Source organism: Anopheles coluzzii, chromosome 2 (genome assembly GCF_943734685.1).
Source record: "Anopheles coluzzii chromosome 2, AcolN3, whole genome shotgun sequence".
Classification (NCBI taxonomy): domain Eukaryota; kingdom Metazoa; phylum Arthropoda; class Insecta; order Diptera; family Culicidae; genus Anopheles; species Anopheles coluzzii.
This window is the reverse complement of record NC_064670.1, coordinates 33,098,366-33,123,628: the sequence shown is the minus strand read 5'-3', so window position 1 is coordinate 33,123,628 and position 25,263 is coordinate 33,098,366. Positions and strand designations below refer to the sequence as shown.

The 25,263-nt window shown below is 45.2% G+C and overlaps 2 protein-coding genes across 5 annotated transcripts in view; both read left to right on the top strand.

Moving 5' to 3' along the window:
* Positions 1 to 24,329, top strand: part of LOC120951188 (protein unc-13 homolog 4B) — a 34,106-nt gene extending 9,777 nt beyond the window's left edge. Inside the window, exons 1-12 of one of the 4 annotated variants that reach the window (XM_049606946.1) lie at positions 2,348 to 2,405; positions 4,386 to 5,076; positions 5,244 to 6,037; positions 16,354 to 16,621; positions 19,458 to 19,798; positions 20,895 to 21,102; positions 21,170 to 21,987; positions 22,055 to 22,568; positions 22,637 to 23,170; positions 23,245 to 23,693; positions 23,776 to 23,969; positions 24,071 to 24,329. In XM_049606946.1, the coding sequence (XP_049462903.1) occupies positions 4,465 to 5,076; positions 5,244 to 6,037; positions 16,354 to 16,621; positions 19,458 to 19,798; positions 20,895 to 21,102; positions 21,170 to 21,987; positions 22,055 to 22,568; positions 22,637 to 23,170; positions 23,245 to 23,693; positions 23,776 to 23,969; positions 24,071 to 24,162 (4,824 nt within the window). In that variant the 5' untranslated portion in view covers positions 2,348 to 2,405; positions 4,386 to 4,464 and the 3' untranslated portion in view covers positions 24,163 to 24,329. Of the gene's footprint in view, positions 1 to 2,347; positions 2,406 to 4,385; positions 5,077 to 5,243; positions 6,038 to 9,754; positions 10,007 to 12,719; positions 12,976 to 16,353; positions 16,622 to 17,992; positions 19,377 to 19,457; positions 19,799 to 20,894; positions 21,103 to 21,169; positions 21,988 to 22,054; positions 22,569 to 22,636; positions 23,171 to 23,244; positions 23,694 to 23,775; positions 23,970 to 24,070 lie in introns of those variants that run through there. The other 3 variants (XM_040369741.2, XM_040369744.2, XM_040369746.2) reach the window with 3 other exon arrangements.
* On the top strand, positions 13,984 to 16,205 carry LOC120951190 (succinate-semialdehyde dehydrogenase [NADP(+)] GabD). Its single transcript, XM_040369749.2, has 2 exons — positions 13,984 to 14,634; positions 14,738 to 16,205. The coding sequence occupies exons 1-2, from the start codon at positions 14,299 to 14,301 to the stop codon at positions 15,971 to 15,973; spliced, it is 1,572 nt and encodes a 523-aa protein (XP_040225683.2). The 5' UTR covers positions 13,984 to 14,298; the 3' UTR covers positions 15,974 to 16,205.
* Positions 24,330 to 25,263: the final 934 nt, after the last annotated feature.

Below are 25,263 nucleotides of genomic sequence, written 5' to 3'. Positions count from 1 at the left end.
CTCATTTTTGTTTCTAAAGTGTCAATTTAGGCACAGAAACCAGTCAGATTCTAAATTTAGCTATAAACTATTATTTTATATACAATATCGGCTTTAGCAATACTTTCAATTAAGCTCAACAGTTAAATTAATGAAATTAATTTCGTTAAATTAATCAAAACATGTTTGTTTGCTGATATGTTTTTACGGCCATAAGTCACAAAAAATAATTGTGTTTTAAAACTTAACTATGAAAATGCCCGGTCGGTTGGTCTAGCAGAATACTATTAACTCTAGAATTTAATACAATTACACAACGAGTAATATTTTTTTACGTTTAGAGAGAGAGAGAGAGATGCAGAGTTGTCAAACATATGGCCCGCGAAGCCTATCAATCCGGACCGCGCAGAACTTTGGCAGTTATTGGTATTTGGCGAATGAAACTGAAGTAGATTGTAGATTACGAGACTTCTGAGGAAGATGATTTCACCATTCAGTCTCAATAGTTCGATTGACAAAGTGTGAAGTAAGTTACTTATAGTGGCTGTTTTTGGGAAGGTATCCGCGAAGATGGCATGTGTTGTTTGCTAGCGGCTCCCCTAAGTCGGACTCATATTTTTCCATATTTTCACCCATTTTCTGACTTTAAGGCTTTCTGGAAAATTCGGAAACCATGTATACCACTCGGAATACCACTTTCTTCACTTAATTGATGAGGGTACTCGTTAGTTAAACTTCTGAAAAAATTAGGCCGACATCTTTAAAAGTCTTGAAAATCCAAGCACTTTAAAAATGCGTGAATTGTATGAAGCCGATATAGTTCTAAAATTATGAGCTATCGTTATTAGTAATTAGCGTTGTGAAAATGCAGCATTTGTTATTCGTGTGTCGATATGTTGAGGCGATATACGAGGTTTAAAGAATCGTCCAGGCAGCCTCAAAGCATAGGCAGCCTCAAAGCATCTGGAGCATTGCATAAGAACGATAAAATGTTCAAGTTAGGGCAACTGTAACCAAACTTATGTATGAGTAAATGTAAACTGTGAACGAAAAAATGGACATACGATTCTAGATCAAAGAATAAGTCCTTAATAATCTTCGCTGATCGAAAGCATCATGTCGTGTGATGGAGAAACCAAAAAAATGACATAAACTTAAAATATCTTAATGATTTATTTAAGAATAAAAAAGTAGAATTTTATTCACACCCAGATTCTCCCACCCTACACCACTCAACTGCGACCCGCGGGAATATTTTGAACTCTAATCTGGCCCACTACCCAAAACGAGTTTGACATCACTGGTTTAGAGACTATTTAAAAAGTATCTTTCTGTATCAATAAACATTTCAACATGATATATTCTATATTCTTACACTAAGAATAAACGAACTATATGGCCGTACCAGTCTGTATAGCATTTCTAAAATTATTAGTACCATTTAACCGGATAATCAGACTAACAAGAAGATGGTCCAAAGAATCGAAACATGTAGGAGTGCGACTATAAAAAATACCATAGGCCTTTAAACTGCGACCAGCGGGACAAATGCGACCCTTGGGAGTCTATAAATGCTTAAACCAGCGATGATTGCTAAAGGCTTAAACTAATGTTGTATAATTGCTATCAACATTTTCTTCTAAGCTTCGATAAATCTGAAGGATATTATTTTATGCTAGAATCGTAAAATCCCCCAATGTTAAGACTCATGTCATGTCATGTCCAGAATTAGGCTAGTAATTTTGTTTATGTCTTTTTAAATGTGTTTTCTGTTCATTTTACCTTTGAATCAAAGACGGAATAATTGCTATACAGTACATTCGACAGCTATACTATGAATATAACTCTCTACTCGATCATTAAACATGTTATTTATGTCATTTTTGCTATACATCTTTCTTCGATTATGTTATTTTCACACGTTGTCTAATTACTATCCAACTGCTGATTCATGCGTGTAGGCATGCAATCAACATAAAAAAGAAACGAACCACGTCTTGGCCCGTTGTGTTTGTCATTGAACTTGTCCCTTGACGTTTCGGCGAGGAGGGTAGTGCATTTTATCGCTCACACCGTTTCGATCTAACACTACCACCGCCACCGCTACACATTGCTGGAAAATGCTGGCGGTGTTTGGTACGCACCTACGTATCGGCGGCACCCTTCTGTTTTGTTCATTCACTTGAAAATGTCTGCAAAAGTACGGCAGGCAACGGTGCTGCCAGTGAAAATGTATTCCGCAGTTCTGCATTGGCGTTCGTACGAAGTGACAGGTTGTAAAGTCGTCTGGCCATCCGTGTCGGAAAGTGTGATCGTATTCGTTCCGGTAGTGTTTGTAGAACATTTGTTTTTTTTTTCTCTCTTTCTTTTGTGTTTATTCCGTTCGATTGAATTTATTCGCATTCGCAGCAAAATGTGATTGGAACGTAAGTGGATAACGAAGTTTAAAATGCCTTTTAAATCGTTGTATGTACAAAAAAGAAGTGGTAGAACCAACTTAATCGTTTTAACAAATAGTATGACTCAGAAAGAGAATGGTTAAGAATTTAAAGTTTTTTTTTGTTGTATTAAATAAGTATTTCTCTGTTTCTATCAAAATCTACACTTCGTTCGTTAAATGTGTGATCGTTTATCAAACGAAACCGCATCGACTCATCTTTGACCGCCTGCGATGTCAGCCGCTGAGGGGAATCCCTCATACATCAATAGAACATGCAAAATCGCGCTAATTGGACTTTATGTAGATTGGAAAGTCCAATCGGCAGCATTGTGAAAGGGGAACAACTAGAACACATCACAGCATACATTTTATCATTTTAGCCATACTCCATACTGTGATTGCACATGCTGGATGCGTACCGAAAGCATGTACCACACTATGTAGCAATTCTTGGTGAATCACACGTGCGCCATGCTTTCAGTTGTTCCGTTGACATATCGAAACGGTTTTGCGTGTTTGTTGGATTGTGTTGTGTCTTGGTTCGCGCTTTGATAAGAAGCAACAACTGTCCTTCAAACGGTAGAGGGTAATATAAAAGCAACGTTTTTGGGTCATTGTACCTGCAAACTGTTGGCAAATGTGCGCTTGGAACATGCTGTATCAAGTGATATTTTCATTATAACAGTTTTTGAACGAGCTTAAAAATGTTGTATGTAATGTATAAACAAGTTTGTTGAATAATCATCATTGTAATCAAATATTTAAGGTGATCTCGAGGGGCTCCCGTGGTACAGTCTGCAACTCGAACGACTTAATAACATGCCCGCCATGAGTTCAAGGCTAGAATGGACTGTAGCAAAGACATGACTATCCGGCTGCGTGGAACTGAATATGCCTCCAAAGCCTGTAAAGACCGGCATGTTTCAGTAGGACCTTTTGTCAAATAGAAGAAGTTATCTCGAAGTGAGCTGAACAGATTAGACTACAAGTAATGTTTTATTTCATCTTTTTTTCTTTTGGCACAACAACCGTTCGCCACTACAACACAACAAGGCCTACCTGGTACACACCACTGATGGACTTGGATTTCAGTGGCTTATTGATGATCCATAGCAGGATTGTCAGTCCTACGCGTATGGGACCACCGTCCATTCGGGGCTTGAACTCATGACGGACATGTTGTTAAGTCGTACGAGTTGACGACTGTAGCACGAGACCGGTTTTCTTTATCAATATTTTGTAATGATTCGTTTATATGAAACATCACGATGATTAATTTGAATCGCAAATCGATTCTCATAGATTCATAATTCTCATACAATTAATTAATCTCTGGCAAAATCTGATTAATGAATTTCTAACGATTCTCTAATCTTTAAAAATTTATGTGCTTCTAAAGATTCATGGGCTTCTAAAGATTCATGAATATCTATAGATTCATGGAAAGATGTATGAGTATCTAGAGATTCTTAAATTTCTAAAGAGTCAACGGAGTATTACGAGATCGATTCAAACCGGATATGAAGTGTAGTGAATTACATTGAATTTCAAACAATTTAGAGAATCGTGAATCTCTAGAGAATTACAAAACTCTAGAGATTCGTTACTCTTAAGACATTTCAATATATTTAGACATATACTAATATTTACAAGTTAGTGACAAGAATGAATATCTATTTTTAGAATTCATATTTTTTTATCCACTTTAACGATTCATTTAGATTCATAAATCTTAATCATAATTACTCACTTCTAATTAACCTTAGAAAAATCAACCAGTTATGCACTAAATGTTCTAATCTAATGTGCTAGATAACAGATTTTCTGTGTCATAAACGTGGAAAACACGTAAGCATGATGTTATTGGACCAAATCTTCTAGCGTTCAGGTGTTTTGTAATGTTAAAATATGGTCCACTAGACTTCCGGTATGATTAAGCTAATGCTCTATATCTTTCTCCCGCCAGCTTCGACCATTGTTCCAGCTGTTGTCATCCAACGAATCCCATCTACCAGACCAACGTAATCGTTAATCAAATACCCTTCATGGAAGACGAGCCGGACGATGTGTCCCTGTCGACGTTTCGCCGCACCCATCATCCCATACGCCAGCGGCGCCATTCGCGCGTCGGCACGGCTCCTCTACCCCCGCAGGCGTTGTTCAGAAAGAACAATCTCTTTGCAACGTCGGAGCTACAAAATGGACCCAGTGCCGATGCTGCCTTTCGTCATAGTTCGTACATCGTAAGCCACAGCGACTCACAAGACTGCAGCCCGTCACTGTCCCAATCGGAAGTTTCGATACCGAACGCGATCGAGTACGATCCCGGTACGGTAGAACGCACCAAACCAAGAGTACCTCAGCGACGAAGAACAGGCGCATACGGCAATGTAACCCTCAACTTGCAGATTGCAAACGGGATCAATACGGCCATTTTGGAGGGAGATGAAAACCGGGTGCGGCCAGTGGTACCGAGGCGAAGGCATGGCGTTGCCACCGAGCGAGCCACGTTGCGCGAGTCCTGTCAGGAATCGGTAGCCGCACAGTCATCCTGCCTCGTGCTCGGCATCAACAGTGATGCGCGCAATCCACTCAACTACAAAATGTACACGCCATTCTACAACAAACGCCAAACGATGCCACCGGAACACTTCAAGGTAAGTCGATCGGAGGTCACATGTGAGTGCTTCTGCATTGCGTGGAGTGACCGTAACGCCACGCTGCGCTTCCCCGCAAGGACATCCGCGCTCGTCATTATTATCGTCATTTTGTTTTGATGCATTCCTTCTGGTCCTCTCTCTCCCTCTCCCTCCGCTCATGACAGAACTGGCCGTCCGAGTCACCGGGGTACGGTGACGAGAGTGAGCAAAGCTATAGAACGCTCAGCTACTACTCCGAGGTAGCGAACCAGCTGGAGCAGTACGAGCGGCGCAGCTTCGATACCGGCAGCTCCACCATGCTGAACGCCATCGACTCCAACTCGATCATGTACCGGAGCAGCCTGGACCACTTGCCGATAGTGGACGAACAATCGCCGTCTGAAAATCGCAAACAATCGAGGACGCGCAGGAACGGGACTACGGATCGAGTTGTACCGACGATCGAAGTCGCGAAAATCCCTGTAGCCGGACCGCACTCCAGCCGGCAGCAGCCGATCAAACTAGGCGCAAAGCAGCGTGCCGAAAATAACTCAAGCGATCAAAAACCGGCACAGACGCAGTCGAATTCATTAGCCCCTCCGACGAGCACTTTTGGGCGTTGGAGCGGAAGCATACATAATCTGTTCAGCATTGGCAATCGAGCGTCCAACGGGGCCGGTCGGTGGAGCAAAAGTGAAAACTGCCTAAACGAGGTCGGCCAACAGTCGGCACGGCTACGGAACGGATCGTCCAAACCGGCGGACAGTCGGTCGCTTTGGTCGGACAGGCTATTCGGACGGGCTGGTAAGAACGGACGGGCCCGGCGGACCAACACCTTTCTGACGAGCGGCGGTGGCAGTTTCTTCACGTACAAGTACGACGACGAGGAGGAGAGCGCCTGGCAGAAATACTTTAGTCTGGGGATGCTGCGCAAAATACGCTCCAAACAGGGGAAGCCTACCAAAGGCAAGGATGGCAGGTTAGTACTGTTGAGTTAGGTAGTGAGTTTCGCGTTTAACTGAGTGTTTATTCAAAGAAGACTGGATAAGGCAAGTAATGTTTGTATCCTTAAAGATTGAAGTACAGGCGGTCCCCGAGATACACGGTTATTGGGGACCGAAAACGGCCGCAAAATACCGCGTATCTCGAATTTCCGCGTATGTCGAATCTCGTGATTTCCAGCCAAAATATCACTAATTTTCGTGCAATTTTGCAAGTGGTTCGTGGTTTTAGCCACCAAATTAATTATTTGATATGTTTCTAATGAATTGAACAGTTTTAAACCTTTTCAAATGGTATTTTACATTCGATCAATACGGAAATTATTTGGTATTTCACAATGGATGTGTCAAATCAGTACAATTTGCTCAAAGAACTGTCAAATTTTGAAAACCGCGTATCTCCGAATCCGCGTATAAGAGGTACCGTGTATCTCGGGGATCGCCTGTATTCAAGGTATTGCAATGTTTTGAAAAACCTGTCATCTGTCAATATTGTGAAGAGAAAGTGAACTGTACGATAGCACAAATAGTACTAGTAATAGTACTAGTGATGTCATCTATTGGAAATAGGTAAAAGTGAAGTGACATTAAAAGATGCAGACGATCAGTTTTTGATCACGATCAAAGTCTATGAAGTATTAAAGAAGTGTCTAATGAAACAGAGTGAAAATGTAATACTCTGTATCGGTTCATCTTTGGCTAAACGATCTACAACGAATTCTAATGTATTAATATCATCACTAAATCGACAGCAAAATAGTATTCGAAGAGAATTGGTTGCTCTTGCACATCGGAATGCAGAAACTGGGAGAGAAAGAAGTTTGTGGAATTTATAGCATTACATTTCACCTAGTAGCAACAATGAATCAACGCCATGAAAGTCTGTCTCATATCTTGAACTGTGTCCGTACGTTCGAAACATTCTTATAGCGTGTTGATGATCGCCTTAAAAAATGGCGAATCAACCACTACAACAGTAACAGCAACACATCCAATTATAGACTTTCAACGCTAACCATGTGCATCTTTCATGTGACCTCGAAAAATTGGAGCGTCTTCTAGCGAAAAGTTAGCCTAGCCGGAAAACGAATCCGATAGCTTACCGTCTGGGTGGATCTCTTTGTTTACGTTTGAAGACACGTTTTTTTTTTAACACAAATACAGCAATCGCACCATGTTCGTGTTGTTGCCAATCGGTAATTGTTGGTAAATTGAAATCCGAACTCTACAACATAGGCCAATGCGGAGGTAAAGTGGTGTCTTGTGAGTGAGGGAAGCTTAAAATCGAAAGTAAGATGATCGTAAATGTAAACATTTGGTTCATCTTTGTTTTCAGTTTTATTTGTTATATTTATGCGTAAAGAAAGCTAATCATATGTTGCTTCGTACGTGTGAAGAAATGTGTTGCACACTTGTACAGTTAGCAGGCTCCAACAACGCGATCAAGCGATCAAGTGAAAAAGTATATATGCATCATAATCTTATTATAGAAAACATTTCGTAAATTTGATCCAAACTCATGAAGCTTAAAGGCGAAATTTATAGCATTTTTTTTGCTGGTTGCCCACATATAGATTATAGTCAGCTCTTGAGCAGATTTATATGAATTTGAAGTGGAAATGTTAGTATGCAAAAAATATACCATAAAGCAAATCGTCCACTCAACATCGACAACATACTGTACGAGCTAAGCATCTTTCGTGACGTCACTAAACATGCAAACAGCGCGAGCGCCGTCACTGCCTCACTTGGTGTAGTTTCGCCTTCCCCCCCTCAATTCGCGATCACTACTACATTCACACGCAACATGCAACACCGGCTGGTATGGTCAGGTTGGCGTTGTAGTTTCCGCGTGGATTTCCCTCTGCTTACGTTGGGCAACCGCAACACGACCTTGCCAGCAATCCGCACAGGTTGGCTGTTGACGTGGGTTGCGTTTGGAGCTGCGCTAGTGCGGCTTCACATCTACCAATAAAAGCTTTCAGCTTAACCCTTCGATCAACAACGTGCGAATGGTTGAAGTAAATATGATCGTATTTCATGTTTTTTTTAAAGAAACATCGAGCCTATTGGCCTCATTCGTCTCTTTGATCGCATTTGATGTGATATTTCCATTTAATTGTTATAAATGTATAATAACATTATATGAATGTATAATGTTAATATACATTCGTTTATTCCGGAATTAAAATGTAAATTAATTCACAACTTTAATATGAAACTCAGTTTGTCCAAGTTATATTCGAATAAGACATGATGGAATCATAACGTTAGAATAACAGAAATCCTATAAGAAAAAACATATTCAGCCAAACTTTGCTTCCTTGAATCTTTTGTTTATTTGGAACGTATGATAGTTTTATGATCATTGTTGAAAATTTCTTTTTTTAAATATAACTTCATTTTTAATCATACACTTGGACATATAGAGTACCAAAAGCATAACAATTTTAAATTAAAATTCAAAATGAGTTTGAGAGGCTTTAAATTTTAATTTTTAATCAAAGAGAAACATGAATCAAGATGTCGATCTTTACCAATACAAATTGAGTGAAAGCAGGAATTTATTAAAAATGAGGAACGAATCCTTTACAAAAGCTCATAAAATAAATGCTACAACGTAGCGGAAGTGGTTGTTTTTGCTTATAAGACAATATCAATGTCACGCTGTTTTATCCGTTATCCGTTATCCTTTTTAAATGGTGTGGTTTCACCAAGCCAATGAGCTTGGCCCAGCAAGCCCATAATAAGCAACAACCCGCGTGTCGAAGCACAAGCATTGATTCTGATCGAGGGTTTCAAAGCTCGTCCGAAGCTTCCTGCGAGCGACCAGCAGTTTGCCTTTTGTGGAGCACTGTCCGACCCTTTAGCGCATGGAACGCGGCGTGCGGCGTTCATGTGAGAAAAATAGCCTCCAAAAATTTACCTTTCCTAACACGCAGCTCAACAAAGGTCTCGCCCGCCCTTTACGTGATTGGTTCTCTCAGGCCCTTTCGTAACCGGCGTACCTCAGATGTGAGTATAGTTGTGTTTGTGTACCATGTGTTTGTGTACCTCGTGAGGAGAATGAAGTGAATTTTTTGGTGGTTTAAGTTCAAAAGACAACCATTTTTAAAATTCACTTCAGGTAACCCCAGCCGGGTAGGAAAGATAATTTAGGTAATGGAAATGATGCCGCCATCGGCGCTTTAGACACGTTGCTGCGGCTCTGTGTTGTAAATGAACCCCTCATTACCGTTGCAATGGACGATCTCGTATACAGGTGCAGGTTGAGAGGATGTTTAAATTCAAAAAGTTTTGGTAAATAATTACCCGAACTACGAATTCTGCATTGGAACGGCTTCTAACCAATTTCAAACGATCGCTGTGACAGCTCCTACTGCGTCACCTGGGCATTAGGTGCGATCGGTTGCGGTTCGTTTGTAAACAAAACAAACCCTATGATCGCTAGCCGAAAGCGAAACAATTGAATTAAACATTACACACGCGCATTACACTCCGTTTACTACACACGCACACACAACCCTTGCGATGGGGCATCCCCACTGAATCCTACGCGATCGTGGCCGTCTCTTTCCTTCGTGATCGTGTCGCGGAGGGTTTTTTTTCCCCGCGGGGTGCCAGCGAGCGAAACACATCACAATCACGTCTACTACTACCCGTTTTCCAACGGCCGGGGATGGTTGTGTGTGTGTGAGGAGAACGCCGACGTCGCCAAACAACCTTCCGGACGGGCGTTGCGATCGGCGTCACATTCAGTAGATGTTGTTGCATCCGACAGAGCGGTTGAGTGAGCAGCTGACTGGTTGGTTGGTTGGTTGCGCCTGCCCTGTCTAGAATTGTTGATCGTTTGCACCCCCCGTCGAGTGTCTGTTGTTCGTCAAATAGTGATCGTGGTTGAGTGTTTGCGCGAACCGTTTACCCGAAAATTCGCGTCTACGTGTAAGGTGAGCAATGCACTACGTGAATGTGCGCCCCGAGTGAACTTTGTTGATGCTTACCCCTGCGAGGAGGGGATTTTTCAATAACGAACGACGAATCACCCCCTGAAGATCACCTTGGCTGTTAGTGTTAAACAGTTCTTAAACAGCCGGTTAAAGTGACTGGTGAAAGCCACAAAAAAGTGTATGTGTGTCAAGCAGTAGCAAACAAAACAATATATAGGACAGCATCCGTTGTCGATCGTGCAGTGCTGCTTACGTCAGCGTTGAGCTTCGTCAACATTTTTGGCGAATGGTGCAGCGCGAACCGAGTGGGAACCAACGAGTGTGAAGACAAAATCTTGAATTTTCGCCGATGGCGCGTTGCGCAGGCGTTAAAATGTGATTTTATTTCCTTCGGTTCCGTTCGCTTAAAGCCGGTTTTGCGTTGGCTGGAAGGCAGCCGAAATGGCCATAAACAAACCCTTAGAAGCAAAATACGTTTCCGACAATATTTCGATACGTCTCGCTGTTTCGCGTTGGAGAGCAAAGCTTATATGTGAAATTTAAGATAGGGTAGAAATTGTTGTGTATATGTTGATATCGTTTCCCAAATAGTTGAATAGTTTTTCGTTTATTTCGTTAAATGCAGACATACTCAGAGAGACACTTCCTACCAGAACTAAAGTTAAAAATCTATTACTATTTCAAATGTTTAGTGTAACGAGTACTAACGGGTTTCTGAAATAGAGAACTTAGTGCATTGCGAATGACATCAGAATGTCAGTAAATGGTACTTCAAAATTGCAGCAATCTTACTCATCATATACATGTTTCCGTCATCTGGAACACATCGATGTGAGTGATCAGCGCACTCAATGATCTTACAGTGATCCCACTCCAAACGGATCTTGTTTAAGTGGGTCGTCGTCCCTTTCCTGACCCTTCCCATCCGGTAAGGCGGATTGTAATGTGCTTCATCAATGGATGCTGTTGTCTCTCCCGAGTCTGATCGACAACCAGCCGTCCCTACTGCACCGCCAGTGCTGTGTTGACTGTCCAAGCGCAAAAGTAAGGGGCATCGCGTAGCTAGCGAACCGTACCGGCAACAGTTTATCAAGCTCAAGTTTTGCGGCCGGCATTCGCTTGACGATACGACTTTTAAGTCAAGGTCAGGGTGGAACGGTTTTCCTACGACGCACCAGCATGATAGATGCAGTGCAGGGGTTTGTTTGATATGTTTATAGAAAGACTTCTTCTTATTCTTCTTCTTCTTCTTTGGCACAATAGCCGTTGTCGATTAAGGTTTGCCCTGTATCACTAGTGGGATTGGGTTTCAGTGACTTACTGATTAAACATAGCAGGATAGTCAGTCCTACGTATGGAGGCACATTCGGGGCTTGAACCCATGACGGGCATGTTGTTAAGTCGCACGAGTTGACGACTGTACCACCAGACCAACCCAACAGAAAGCCTAGCGTTGTATACAATTTATAGAATATTCACTATTTCTCACCATCACTTTTTTCACATTTTTCTTCTGCACTGTTGCGTATATTGTTCTCTATCTGTTGTTACGCTTTAGAATTGCACGTCAACCGGCAAAGTGCTAATGGAAACCGTTCCGATTGTGTTGCGATGACCGTGCCCTTGTTTGTCTCGTGCCCACTTTTTTGTTGTTGTGCAGTCTCCCCCCGAACACACCTCAGTGCAGGTTGGCCCAACGGAAGATAATTTAGATGAGGAAACGTGTTTTTTTAGGTCTCTTTCTAGTTGTCTACCTCCCTATAAGGCCAACCATTGTGCAGTGGGATGTTGGTTTGGGTATTCTCTCAGATACTCAAGTGACATCACCCTTGCTAGCGATTACGCTCTTGCTCGGTGCCGGTTGGTAAAGTATTACTAAGCGCCCAACAATTTATAGTGGCGTATTGTTTGGTTATGAGTAAACCCTGGCTCTTAGTAATAGCCCCCCCCCCCCCCCCCCCTCAGTATCCAATGGAGATCACTTCTCGCATCTTAATCATCGGATTTGGTGGAGACCTTGGGCAGCATAGACACGCAGGGAAGAGAGGTGTACGCAAACGTTGGCGCTTAAAATCATCATCAAATATGTTCAGTAGAGTTGAAGTTTTCTTTGCTGTTGTTAGCAGTTCCTAACCGTTACAAATTATTTCTAGATGTGTTTGACGGCTTCAGACACTTCACTTGTCGCCCTCGGAAGCTTTGTTGCGTACATGCCTATTGCCGTACGCAAGTCCAACGAAAAAGGCGTTAACAGTACGCATGATGTTCATATAAAGTCACTCAGGGGCTTGGTTAATGCCAGCGGACAAGTTGAGGCAGGTTTACTTCCTAGTCACTTTCCGGTTGAATAGTATTGCCAATTTAAAATTGTAATCAACGTCTCCTGTGCCGAGCGATTGTGGCGGCGCACTAAGCGTTGGCGATGTTTTCTATAGGGCACACACATTCCTAAGCGTACCGGTCGGTCTTATAATGGGAAATGATTTATTTTGTACACAATGTAAGTTGAAAGATTCAATAGTTCGAACTCTAGCGCGTTAATTAAAGCGATGTTAAAAGAAAAAAAATTCGCGGTATAATTCAAACAGTTAATGTTGTTCAAGTTAATAATAATAACGTACGAAATATTGTCGGAAACGTTCAATGCAAACAACAGTAGAAACATACTCGTACAACCCAACAACATCTCTAATGATTTGATAAATTCAAGCAGATCGAAAACAGTGCCCTAGTGTGTAGCTCCCCCCATTTGCTTGGTGCGTTTGTGCAACAGCGTGCGCCTCTAGCAAGAACAGTGCCTGCCAGTAGTGATTCTAACGTGCCGCAGTTTCAAACTCCCTCCCGTTCTGCTTTGCTCAGTGTGCATCGATCCTTGGCAGCATCAAGATGGACGAGGAAGCGATGTGGAAAGGTTTCTACGACAAGATTCAGGAGCAAAAGCAGAAACCACCGACCGAGCATCAGTCCATGTACGTATAAGAGCACCCGGAACGTGTTAACTGTATTTCTTTCCCTTCGCACATTAGCACATTAGTGTAAATTCACCACCCAAAAGGAAATTCCATGCAAATGGGACGCATTTTGTTGCGGTGTGAAAATTTAGTGCTCATTTTAAATGTGAAACGAAACAAACTGGAAAGTCGTGAAACAAAATTTGCCAATAATACTAACGGAAAGTGTACTGAAAGAAGCAGCCAGCTTTTACACAAAATATCTCATTCCGGGCGTGATATACGTCGTTAGTTCATGGAACGAAATCGATGTTCTGACAGAATGTTTAGACTTCGGGCGCCAGTATGTGTCATCCGTTTCGCTTGCAAAAGGCATGCGCCGTGCTTGGTTTGTTTGTTTTTACACGTTTTTAAACTTTCAACCCATGGAGGCATGTTACATCATATGCGCCTTTATGCCTTTAGTTACTAACGATCATATTTCTATTTCCTCGAGCCGTTTTTCAATTCCAATTTCAAGAAGAAAAAAGAAAACGAATATGATAAATACCAAGTAAATTGATCATTTCCGTAATGTGTGTGTGTCGTTTCGGTGTGCTCACATGTGTACCGGTGGAGTTTGATCGTTTCAAATTGTTTCGCCCACCAGCCTCAAGTTCAACGGCGAGATCAGATGATAACCTGATACGTCGTACGTAACAATCGCTGCAGGTTGTATTTGTGTGTCACATGTGCCTTGCCACGCTGCAATGTGGTGGACATTCTGTACGGTGCTGTTGATCAAGATAAAAGTGTGAAATAACATACGCTTCTATCTACTAATCATAATGGGTCTGCTTTATCACGATGCACGATACTGTGGCGAGTTCGCGCTATTCAATTACGATCTAATTTGTGGTGATTTAGAGGTAATTAATTATACTAAAGTATGCAGCAGTTTTAAATGAGCCACCATATTCCATTCCTAATGTAAGTTTGTCCTATTTGAAAATACTGCATGCGTCTTATTGTCGCGTTTCTGCTTGCAACGTATTTTCGTTTGAATGTCGTCCTTCTCGACTTTTCAACTCTGCACTCTAAACCCATCCGGCGAGAGCTGTCACTGCGCGCACTGCGGAGGATTTGTTTTGGTTTTGGTTCGTTGCTGCAAGTGGGAGCGTGTGTGTAGGGCGGCTCACAGTCGAGAAGAATCTCGGGCACGACATCCCGCCGTTCGTGCTTCTAATCAATCAAACGGTCAATATTGGCATACTTTGTTCTCACTATCGGTTCGCCAAATAATAGCCGTTAGATAACGCTTGCGATTAAAACGCGAAACCCCCTCGTCACCGTGTCGTGAAAATGATTCGTTCAGTTTTGCTCCTGCGCTCCACGGGCAAGTGGTACTACGGTCGATCCGGATTGCGTTTGAGTTTCAACAGTGTGACGGCTTGCACAACGCGAACAATGCACAGCAATCCGCTGAAGCAGAGCCAGGCGTACGTCAATGGCAGCTGGATTGGGGCCCGGTCGGGCGCCACCTTCGACGTGCAGAACCCTGCCAACGGTGCGGTGCTGGGAGCGGTACCGGACATGGCCCGGGATGATGTGCAGCTGGCCATCGATGCAGCGTACGACGCGTTCTACGAGCCGCGATGGCATAACAGCACCGCCAAGGAGCGGGCCGCCCTGTTGAAGGTTTGCTACCAATTGAAGGGTATTAACTTCAATTAAGCGCACCCTCCGGTCAGTCGTGATATAAGAATTGGGTTTTCCCTCTCTCCCCCCCCCCCCATTTCAGAACTGGCACGCACTGATGGAGAAGAACCGGCAGGAGATTGCGAGCATCATGACGGCCGAGTCGGGCAAACCGCTGGTGGAATCGCTCGGGGAAGTCGCGTACGGTAACTCGTTCGTCGAATGGTTCGCGGAGGAGGCTCGCCGCATCTACGGCGAGATCGTCCCGTCGCCGGTCGCCAATCGGCAGATTATGATGACGCGCAATCCGGTCGGTGTGGCGGGCCTGATTACGCCCTGGAACTTTCCGCACGCCATGATCACGCGCAAAGCGGCCGCGGCCATTGCGGCGGGCTGTACGGTGGTTATAAAGCCGGCCGAAGACACGCCACTGACCGCGCTGGCGTTGGCTTGGCTCGCTGAGGAGGCCGGCTTTCCGAAGGGTGTTATCAACGTGATAACGAGCAGCCGAACGCACGCGGCCGAAATTGGGCAGCTGCTGTGCGGTAGCGATAAGGTGGCGGCCATTTCGTTTACCGGCTCGACCGAGGTCGGCAAGCTGCTGTACCGGCAGTGCGCGGACGGGGTAAAGCGCATCGGGCTCGAGCTGGGCGGCAATGCACCGTTCATCGTGTTTAAGTCGGCCGACATGGAGAAAGCACTGACCGGGGCCATGAACTCCAAGTTCCGGAACTGCGGCCAGACGTGCATTTCGGCGAACCGGTTCCTGATACAGGACGAGGTGCACGATGAGTTCGTGACGAAGCTGATCGAGCGCATTCGCAAGCTGGCGATCGGCGATGGCAGTCGGGATGGCGTACAGATTGGTCCGCTCATCAATCAGGCCCAGCTGAAGAAGGTGGACCAGTTCGTGCAGGATGCAAAGGACAAGGGTGCCAAAGTGCACACGGGTGGCAAAACACTGCCCGAGCTGGGTCCGCTCTACTACGAGCCAACGGTCGTGACGGATCTGCGCGACAACATGTTGCTTTACAACGAGGAAGTGTTCGGTCCGGTCGTGTCGGTGGTACGGTTCAAGACGGAAGCCGAAGCACTGGCCATCGCTAACGGTACGCGGCGCGGACTGGCCGGCTATTTCTTCTCGAACGATCTGAACCAGGTGTTCCGGGTGGCGCGCCAGCTCGAGACGGGCATGATCGGCATCAACGAGGGACTCATCTCGGCGACGGAGGCTGCATTCGGCGGCATAAAGGAGTCGGGAATTGGACGCGAAGGCTCACGCCACGGGATCGATGAATATGTCTACATAAAATATCTGTGCTATGGCAATCTCCAGTAAGCTGGGTGTGCTAATAATAAGGCAATAGGCACGGTAGGTGCTACTAGTCATCTGCAACGCAATGAATAATTCCGCAGCATTATATGCATAACTTGCGCACACTGAAACATGCAACTCCATTGTACGTCTTCCATTTGCTTGGACAAGAAAATACCAATGCATTAGGCATTAAGTTATAACTGTATATGTAAACGAAACTGTTTAATCAATAAATCACATCTAATGAAGAGTATGCGCACAGCCTGTGTAGCCTTGAGGCTTTGTTGCATTGGAGATAGGTTGAGAAAATGTATTGTAACATGTTTTTGTTAAACTTTTCTAGCTACTAATGGGAAATTAGTTCTGAACACTCATCGATTTTGCCCATTTCCCATCCCCAGCATTCAAGATCTCGATGGTAGTTTCTTCGAGAAGTTTGGCTCGATCCTGCGCCAAAAGTCCATCCAAAACGATGAAAGCGTCCGCGCCCGGCTGGAACCGTTCCCGGACGAGAACGAGGCGGAAGCCGAATCGGGCGCCGACCCAACGACGCTGCCACCGGTCGCGGAAGCGGAAGACAGCGGCACCGAAACGCTGCTGGACGAAAGCGACTCCGAAGACCAGCAGGAAAAGCAGGCAGAATTTATCGAGGATGTGTTCGGGTGGAATGTAAGTATAGATATACATATATGCACGAAAGCTCGTTACAGCAGAAAGCGAGAGAGCGTATGAATGGACATCGAATGGACGAACAGCGACGGCATGTGGCGTTCGAGATATTAATTAAAGTTCGTGTACCGTGTTCGCTTCGCGTGAGGTTAGGTACAGGTTGGACCTGCCGTTGGCCGTGCTAAAAATACGAGCACGTGCTCTGTCTAGCGAGTTAGATAGCGCCGCCGCCCGTTTCGGTAGAGATTGCAGGGCGCAGCAGCTACGCCGAAGTTGCCTTGATATTTTCACAAGGTCTCGCGCAGTGAGCATGCCGAAATGACGTGTTTGGGGATCGGTCAACTAGTTTCAAGTTCAGCTGAAGATTAATTATGCACTATGCTGGTAATAATAGAACACTCGTTAAGCATACACACGCATATGCTAGACGTTCTTAGGCTGAAAGCACCCGGTTTATGTTCACACCTCAAAACTTATTAGTGGTAACCATTTGTCTAGCAGGTCTCAAAACTTTAATAATGTGTATCCCACGCATGAGATACAACAAATGAGGTTGATTTAATCACTTGCTTGCGCAATAACTATTTATTTACATTCCTTGCTTAATGACCGTTGATACCATAAATAAACCATTCGCCAAGAAAGAGAGTAGCGATCGATCATTCCGGGCAACTCCAATGTTTAGAAAGCAAACAAATCGATCGTAAAGCGTGTATCGAAAGATCAAACTATTCGTTGTATGTCCCGTTGACGGTGCCGCTCCTTTGCAGACTCTCTACAGCTAGCCAGCCGTACCTAACCTACTCCAACATAAGCCAGCCTGGGTTTGGCAGGGTTTTTTTTTTGGCGGTGCCAATGTTCCAAATCACCGCTCTTGGCAGGATTCGTCGCCAGCGGTTGATGTGCACGGGGTAACTAGCTGATGGAGCCGCGCGCGTCCGTACCATTAGACAGGGGATATTTCCGCGCAGGTCAGCTTGGCTTATTTATATCTTCGTCAATGACGAATCGAATCGCATCCGTTCGGAAATGTGCGTGTGCGGACAGTCACGGACAACTAAAAGCTCAACATAGGTGTTATGGAATCTCCTGAGAGCACCGGGAAGTTAAATCTTCAGCGAATAAATTACATTAAAGTCGCTCAAAATACTCACAATTTAAATGTACTATCGGAATAGTTCAAAATAGTTCAAACGAAAACTTTAGTTCAAAGAACTGCAAACGTCGAACTTTACACGATCGCGACTGTATTTTTCTTCGCTCGTGCGTATTTTCCCTTGCCGCGACCGTACCTACTGGCCCGGTTTACACCCGGTTGAGTATGTTTTTCACTGCGCGCTCCTTCCCAGTTCCTATTACCTCCCAACGGAGCGCGAGGATTTTCGCGACAGAGTGTGCATCCTCACCCGGCACGGAAGCAGGCGGAAGGGGTCGCCGCAAAGCGTGACCATTGCTTCCGTTCCTTCTTGCGCCATCACCAGCGAGCGGGCAGCGAGTGTTTGACGAAGGTAGACGATTTAATTTAGCTTTAGTTCGGTCGCTGCTGTGACCGTGCAAACGTAAACAGGATCAACGGTTTCGCGTGTTCAGTTGCAGCAGCAGCAACATCCCAGTCGAAGCAGTGAAACAAGAGATCGCAAGAGTTCGAGTTTAGTTTATATGTAACGTTAATTGTAGTGAACGGTATCAGTGGAAAGTGATTGAAGCAACGAACCTGTTTTTTTTTCGAATTAGTACCTCAAAAAGGCTTAGCTCAATCGCTTACCCTAAGTGCACAAGTGTGAGAGGCTAATGGCTGGATCTTCTTAGTGCAAAAAAAAGGGGTGGAAATGATCACGCCCGCCCGGTTCAATCGGTATCGGCGTTTTTGTTCTTGCATGGGTGTTATGAAAATAGAACGAATCATTTCGCGCCTTGTGCTCGCGGTGTAGAATAGAGGGAAGGTAAAAATAAAATACTCAAATTTCGCGGTCCCCGGCTGGTTTGGGAACGGTTCGCTAGAGTGTGTGTGTCTGTGCAACACAACCATAAAAAACCACACCGACAAAACGGATGTGCTAACGCTGAAGTGTGCGGATTCTCCTATATTCCACCCACCGAAACAGAATATTGCAAGGTGTAGCGTTTTTTTTAAATCACCTCAGAAACGTGCGTGAGATGTGTATGTGTGTGTGTGATGGAATGTTTTAATTGAATTTATTACACGTTACATAGCCGCTCGGGTTTAGTTAGAAATTCGAAAAACCCGTACGATCGTCGATCGATAAGCTAGAGGTCAGCGAAAAATGGTTGCGTCTTGTTGAGTGTGAAGCAGAACCCAAACGAATTTGGAGCATTTTATGTAATCGATCGGTTGTGTGGCGGATAGTTTGCGCGGTACTGTTTCCCGTTTTTCCCAAACTACCTACGACGGCTAGAAGAAACACGCCAAAGAAATTAACTTCCCGCCATGAGCACTTACTCGTTGCCGCGGCTCCTTCACGGAGGCGGTTTAAGTGGTAACAAAAAGTTCAACATCAAGTTCGGCACACTGCGGTTGACGAAATCGTTCCGTTCGCTCGATCGACGCGAAAAACCGGCCGTCCAGCGGCAGCAGGAGCGTGACTACGGGTCCACCATTGCCCGGCGGGCTTCGGAGAACCCGTACGGCACGACCACGGCCAACCGGCCCGGTCGATTGCCGTACCATCCGTTCCGGGGTGTGCGGAAGGAAGAGATCGAACAGCAAGCCAGCCTGATCGTCCATTCGATGACCGTAATGTGTTTGATGTTTTTTGTTTAGTGCATTAGTTTATCTCCTTGTCTAACAAATTTCCCGCCTTTTCCCCCGGGCTAGATCGAGGAGCTGTACGAGGAGATCCTGTTCGAGAACATCCACAACATCGGTTGCGACGATGAGGAGCTCAACGTGGACGTCCTTTTCCCCTACATACAGGAAGCGTTCAAGATGTCGGACGAGAAGCACAACGAGATACTGCAGATAGCGCGCGACAAGGAAGCGCCCCAGCTCCGGCTGAACGTTGAGATCGTCGAGGCGAAGGATCTGGAGCCGAAAGATTCGAACGGTCTGTCCGACCCGTTCGTCACGATGTACATCGCGTCCAATCCGAACCATCGCTACAACACCTCGGTAAAGGCGGGTACGCTCAACCCGGTGTGGGAGGAACACTTCTCGCTGTAAGTAATCGAGCATCTTTTGCTGGTGATCTTTTCTGTTTTTCCCATTCGTGTTTGTCTTGGGTTGGAGAATTATTGAGTCCGAGAAATGTTACGCTCACTACTACCAATGCCCTGCTTAAGGTCGCTCCGTTGGCATCGGAATTAAGCGGGTCAGGGCGAGTGAAATGGCATTGCAAAGGTGTGCAACAAGAGAGCATCATCTTACAGCAACTTTGAGTCGATGGAAAAGTGGAATGTTTTCTATCCGGGAGTAGACGGGATTCTTATTGAAACAAGGTTACTTTTAAGGATCAAATTATAAGTGTATTATGAAGATATGAAGATCTTAATGTGTGATGTCTACGCCCATTCTCGCGATGGATGTTGTTAGTCGTATCCAATGTCATCGTTTTAAGTGAAATTGAAGTTGTACTAATTAGTGTTTGGTTTCATGACTCTTTCGATGAGATTCATTCTTAAGAATCTTCAGTGATGAGTAATTCGAATCTCGAATCGACTCTTCAAAGATTGATGAATCTCTAAAGAATCTTGAATCTCCAAGGATTTAAGAATTTCGAAAGTTATATGAATCTTCAAAGATTCATGGATCTAAAATATTAATAAATCCATTAAAATTCATATACCTCCAGGGATTCATGAATCTTGATTTGCAAAATAGTTAATTTGTGGGATCTCACCTAACAACATCCCCAACATCTTAAATCGTCTCCCCGTAGCAAAACAAACTATCCGGCTGCGTGGACTTGCCAAGAAGTTCCGAAAGCCTGTATAGGCTAGCATGACCATGTAGGTTGTTGCTTTTAAAAGAAGAATAATGAGAAGCTCAAGCTCTATGAATTTTTAGATGTATGAATCTCATCTTCATTCATGAATTCCTTGAGATATGAATCTTTTGATATTCATAAATCTTTCGAGATTCATGAGTCTTTTGAGATTCATCAATTTTTGGTTCAAATCAAGAATATTTGGATATTCATGTATCTTTGAGATTCATTGAATCATTTCAAAGATTCATTCAGATTCATGAATCTGAATCAGATTTACCCAACATCAGTGCTAATCCTAAGATTTTCTTATATCCGCTTCTCCGCAGGCCAATTGCTGAGGACGCAAACGATGCCAATCTGATTGTGGAGGTGTGGGACTTTGATCCCGCCGAAACGGTGAAGGAGAAAATGAACAAACTGTTCGAAGTGAAGGGCGTGCGGGGACTGCGCAAGCTGATGAAGGAGATTGCGCAGACTGCATCGACTGGCAAGCACGACAATGAACTGATCGGTCGTACCAGCATCCCGTTGAAGGTAATGGCTTAATAGTGCAGTCTCCGAATCCGTTCCATTAGTCACACCCGGCCTCTCTCGTTCACAGTCAATTCCAGCCTCGGGCATGCTGATGTGGTACAATCTGGACAAGAAGAACAAGCTACGCCGCCAGGGTACGATCCGGATAAGACTGAACTTTAGCTCGGAGAAAAACAGCCAGGTGGCGGCCCAGGAGCATCGCCATCTGTTGCGCATTCTGCTGCTGCACGAGCTGGAATCGTCCAAGGTCACGCCGTACTGGTGGTCGGGCAAGTTCACGATCCAGGGCGAGGCGGTGCTGACGCAACACTCCGCCCAGAGTGGGCTCTCCTCCACCACGGAAGCCTTCATCCAGTGGTCCGTCTTTGCGGCGATCCACCAGGACCATCCGCTGTCGTTTGTGCTGTTCGACACGCTGCTGGAGAAGCTGGTCCGCCCGATACAGACGCTGGCCGTGTCGGAGGAGGAGCAGAAGAGCTTCTGGGAGGCGACAAAGAAGCTGCTACCGTCCTGCTTTTCCGCCGTCCGGAAGCTGCGCAAGAAGAATACGGGCGACAAGCTGCTGCTGAAGACGCTGAACAGTGTGCTGAACATTATTGCGAAGGTTGCGCTGCTGGAGCCGCCCGAAGGGACGGATCTGTTCCCGGTGCAGATGTACGGATGGATCCGGCGGACGAACGAAACCGAACCGAACTGGGACATTCGCGAGGCGCTGGCCAGTGCGGTCGTGTCCGGGGCGGAGGATTGGTTTGGCGGCATCAAGGAAGGGCACTTTCTGCAGACCGGCACCGACGAGGATCGGCTGCAGAATTTAATCAAAATCATTCAGCTTGTCCGGTCGGACATACAGAAGTCCATCGAATACTATGACAAAACATTTCAAGAGTAGGTGCAGGAGTGCTGGGGGAATGAGGAAAGGAAAGTACCTAAAGGCTGTTTGTTTGCTTTTCAGAATTATGCATTTCCCATACACCAAGGAGCTGTACATTACGTACGAGTTGAAGCTGGCGGAGCTGATCAAACCGACGGTGGAGGATATCTGCCGCAAGCTGAAGCGCATCGACCTGCCCGAGACGTCATCGCACCGGGGCGGTGACAGTGGGTTCATCGAGTACGAGGACATCAACATGGGCACGACGCTGTTCGAGCTGTACCTGGTGCTGAAGCGCTTCTGCACGCTCGGCACGGCGCTCAGCCCGGGCGAGAGTAACTTCGCGATCGACGAGTACCATCGCTGGTTCACGACCGGCGTCACCCACTGGCTGGACATTGCGGTGTACAAGGCGCTGATGCGCATCCATAAGGCGATCGAGCTGGACAAGCTGCAGCCGGTGGACGAGACGGTGAAATACTCGTCCTCGGCCGTCGATACGCTGGCGATCTTCTATCAGATCAAAATCTTCTGGCAGCAGCTCGCCTGGCCCGACGTGGAGGGAGCGTACATATTTGTGGCGAAAATTGTGGATGTAAGTGTCGTTTGTGGGCTGGATGAAGTGACGAACGTATATTTGATGTGTTGTTTCCACCTTCCCAGGACATCTGTCGCTGCTGTGTGTTTTACGCCGATCGGATGTCGGCGCGCGTTGAAAATCTCGGCGTGGTGGAGAACGTGTACGAGAAAAAGTTTGAAGTCACGAGCGAGTGGTGCCTCGCCATCAACAACATCGACTACATCCGACAGAGTCTGAAGCCGTTTGCGACGGAGCTGGGCGTAGATGACATACTGGCTAAGTTGGGCGATGTGCAGAGCAGCATCGAGGCGGATCGTTGCAAGGAAACGCTCCGAGCCGTGCTGGATAACGCGATCGATACGGAAAAGAACAAGATTCTCGATCTCGTGGAGAAACTGGCGCGCAAGATGGCTCCGGCAATGCGCCGCTTCCTCGTAGAGGGCGCGGAACTGCTGCAGCAAGACTCGAACTCGCTCGATCGGCTGATGATGTACATGGAGGAATCGCTGAGCGTGCTGAACGCGGAGCTGAATGAGATCAACTTCGAGCGCGTACTGGACGCAATCTGGGCAGAGCTGACGACGATCCTGTACGACCTCATCCAGAGTAACTTGGATGTAAGTGCGGTCTGCTCGGTTTTGGAGCTGACCATTGCCAACCATTCTAATGCCCAATTCCTTTTGCACAACAGAAACGACGGCCCCCTTCCTTCTTTGCCAACCTGCGCGACACGCTGCACCTGATGGTGGCTAACTTCAAGACGGCGGAAAACCGAGAGTCCGAAACGGCCGCCGACAAGGAGACGCTCGCGCACATCGAGCGCCTGCTGCAGCTGCACGGGTACGAAACGACCGATCTCATCCATCAGTATTACTTAGATAGGCTAGAGGAGCAGAACCAGAGCGATGCGTCGGCTACCGGCTACGGTATGCTTACGGTTCAGTGCTTCTTCAAGGAGAATGTGCTCGAGCTGGAGATTGTGAACGCGCGCAATCTGAAGCCGATGGACGGCAACGGGTCCTGCGATCCGTTCGTGCGCGTCCACTTCCTGCCCGAGGAGCGGTTCGTCGGCGTGGCCAAGCCGAAAACGCAGTGCCAGAGCAAAACGCTGTTCCCACTGTACGATGAGAAGTTTGTGATGTAAGTTGGTTGTTTCGATCCGTTTCAGGAGGTTGTAAAGTTTTGAACAAAATCAACAATTTCATTTGTTACTCCCTGTTAGAACCTTTACTCCCGAGCAGCGCGCCATTCCGAACGCACTGATCATGTTCAGCATCAAGGATAAGGATCTGTTCGGCATGTCCAACCAATATCTGGCCGAGTGTTATCTAAGCTTTAATGACATAGCGGACATATCGGGCGATGCGGGGAAAATCGAACAGAAGCATCTCGTCCTAACGCGACCACAAAAGATGGGTAAGATCATGGGCAGTGGAGCATTAAAGAGCTTGATCGTCCTCTATGAAAGAAGACTTCATTACATCACATTCCCTTTTACCTTCACAACTGTTCCGTAGATATCGACTGCCTGCGAGCGCTTGAATATCGGCAGGGTGATAAACAGGCCAAAGAGTTTATCAAGAAGCTAAAGCAGAAGATGGGCCAGTAAAGAAGCATTTGGTCCGGGAGCTCGATGATTGCAGAACGGCCTACGCAGAAATGAAGGCGGGCTGTAACACGTATTTATAATTGTTGACGTAATAGTTTCGAAATGATGAAGAACAAAGAAAATATAACTGTGGTAGTGTTCTGTTGGAACCGCTATTTTACGTATAAGGTAATGCATTACACATTTCTGACCAATACCCATGATGACTATGATCGTGATTGACTGACATCTACAAGGATGGATATTCCTCTGGTTCTTGTTTCTAGATCGTTTTGTTTAATACGTGATTTCAATTGACACCGAGCTTTTTTACTATTGGAGAACCAAAGGAGATGCAATTGGACGATAGTAAAACTAATTGATGGGAGATTCCAATAGGATCTTCAGCGTGAGATCACATAGTAGCCTGAGATTCACTATGACAAACTTCAATGGCTCAATGGTATTTCCATATACCCAACATAACCAAACGGCATTTCCATTTTTTTAATTAATCTCCCGATTTAATAGGTACTTTCCGAATGTTTTTATTCTCTGCTACGATTTAATTATTATTCTCCACATATTTCTAAACAGTTCCCTCGAATTATATTGGAATCTCGTTCCTGCATTTCTGATGCAAATGATGCATCAAATTTTGAGAAACAGTCTGCAAATTTTGGAAAAAAATACATAAAACATTTATTTTTTTACATAAATTAAACATAAAACAATACTTGAGTAATCATGTATAACAAACGTGTTCTACTTCTCCTTTTCCAAGCTTTTCAATAAAATGTGACGTAAAAAGTGTTGTTGGCGGATAGTATCTTAAAGTGCCAGTACTCACAATCGCCTCTGATTAGTAGACTCTGTTCAACCTCGGTGAGCAAACGCAGATGCCGCGTTTCAAGATCGTAAGGCTTTGGTGAGCTGACCATGCTATGGAACAGGACGTTTCGATCTAGGAATACGACTTAGGCTCAAATACTCTTAAATATCTTTAACTAAATATTCCTCCCATAGGAAAATAATCAATGTTCACATGATCAGCTCGATCCATATAACATGTGAAAAATGATATCAAAATGGGCACGTTTCCTTCTGACAATACCTTAAAAC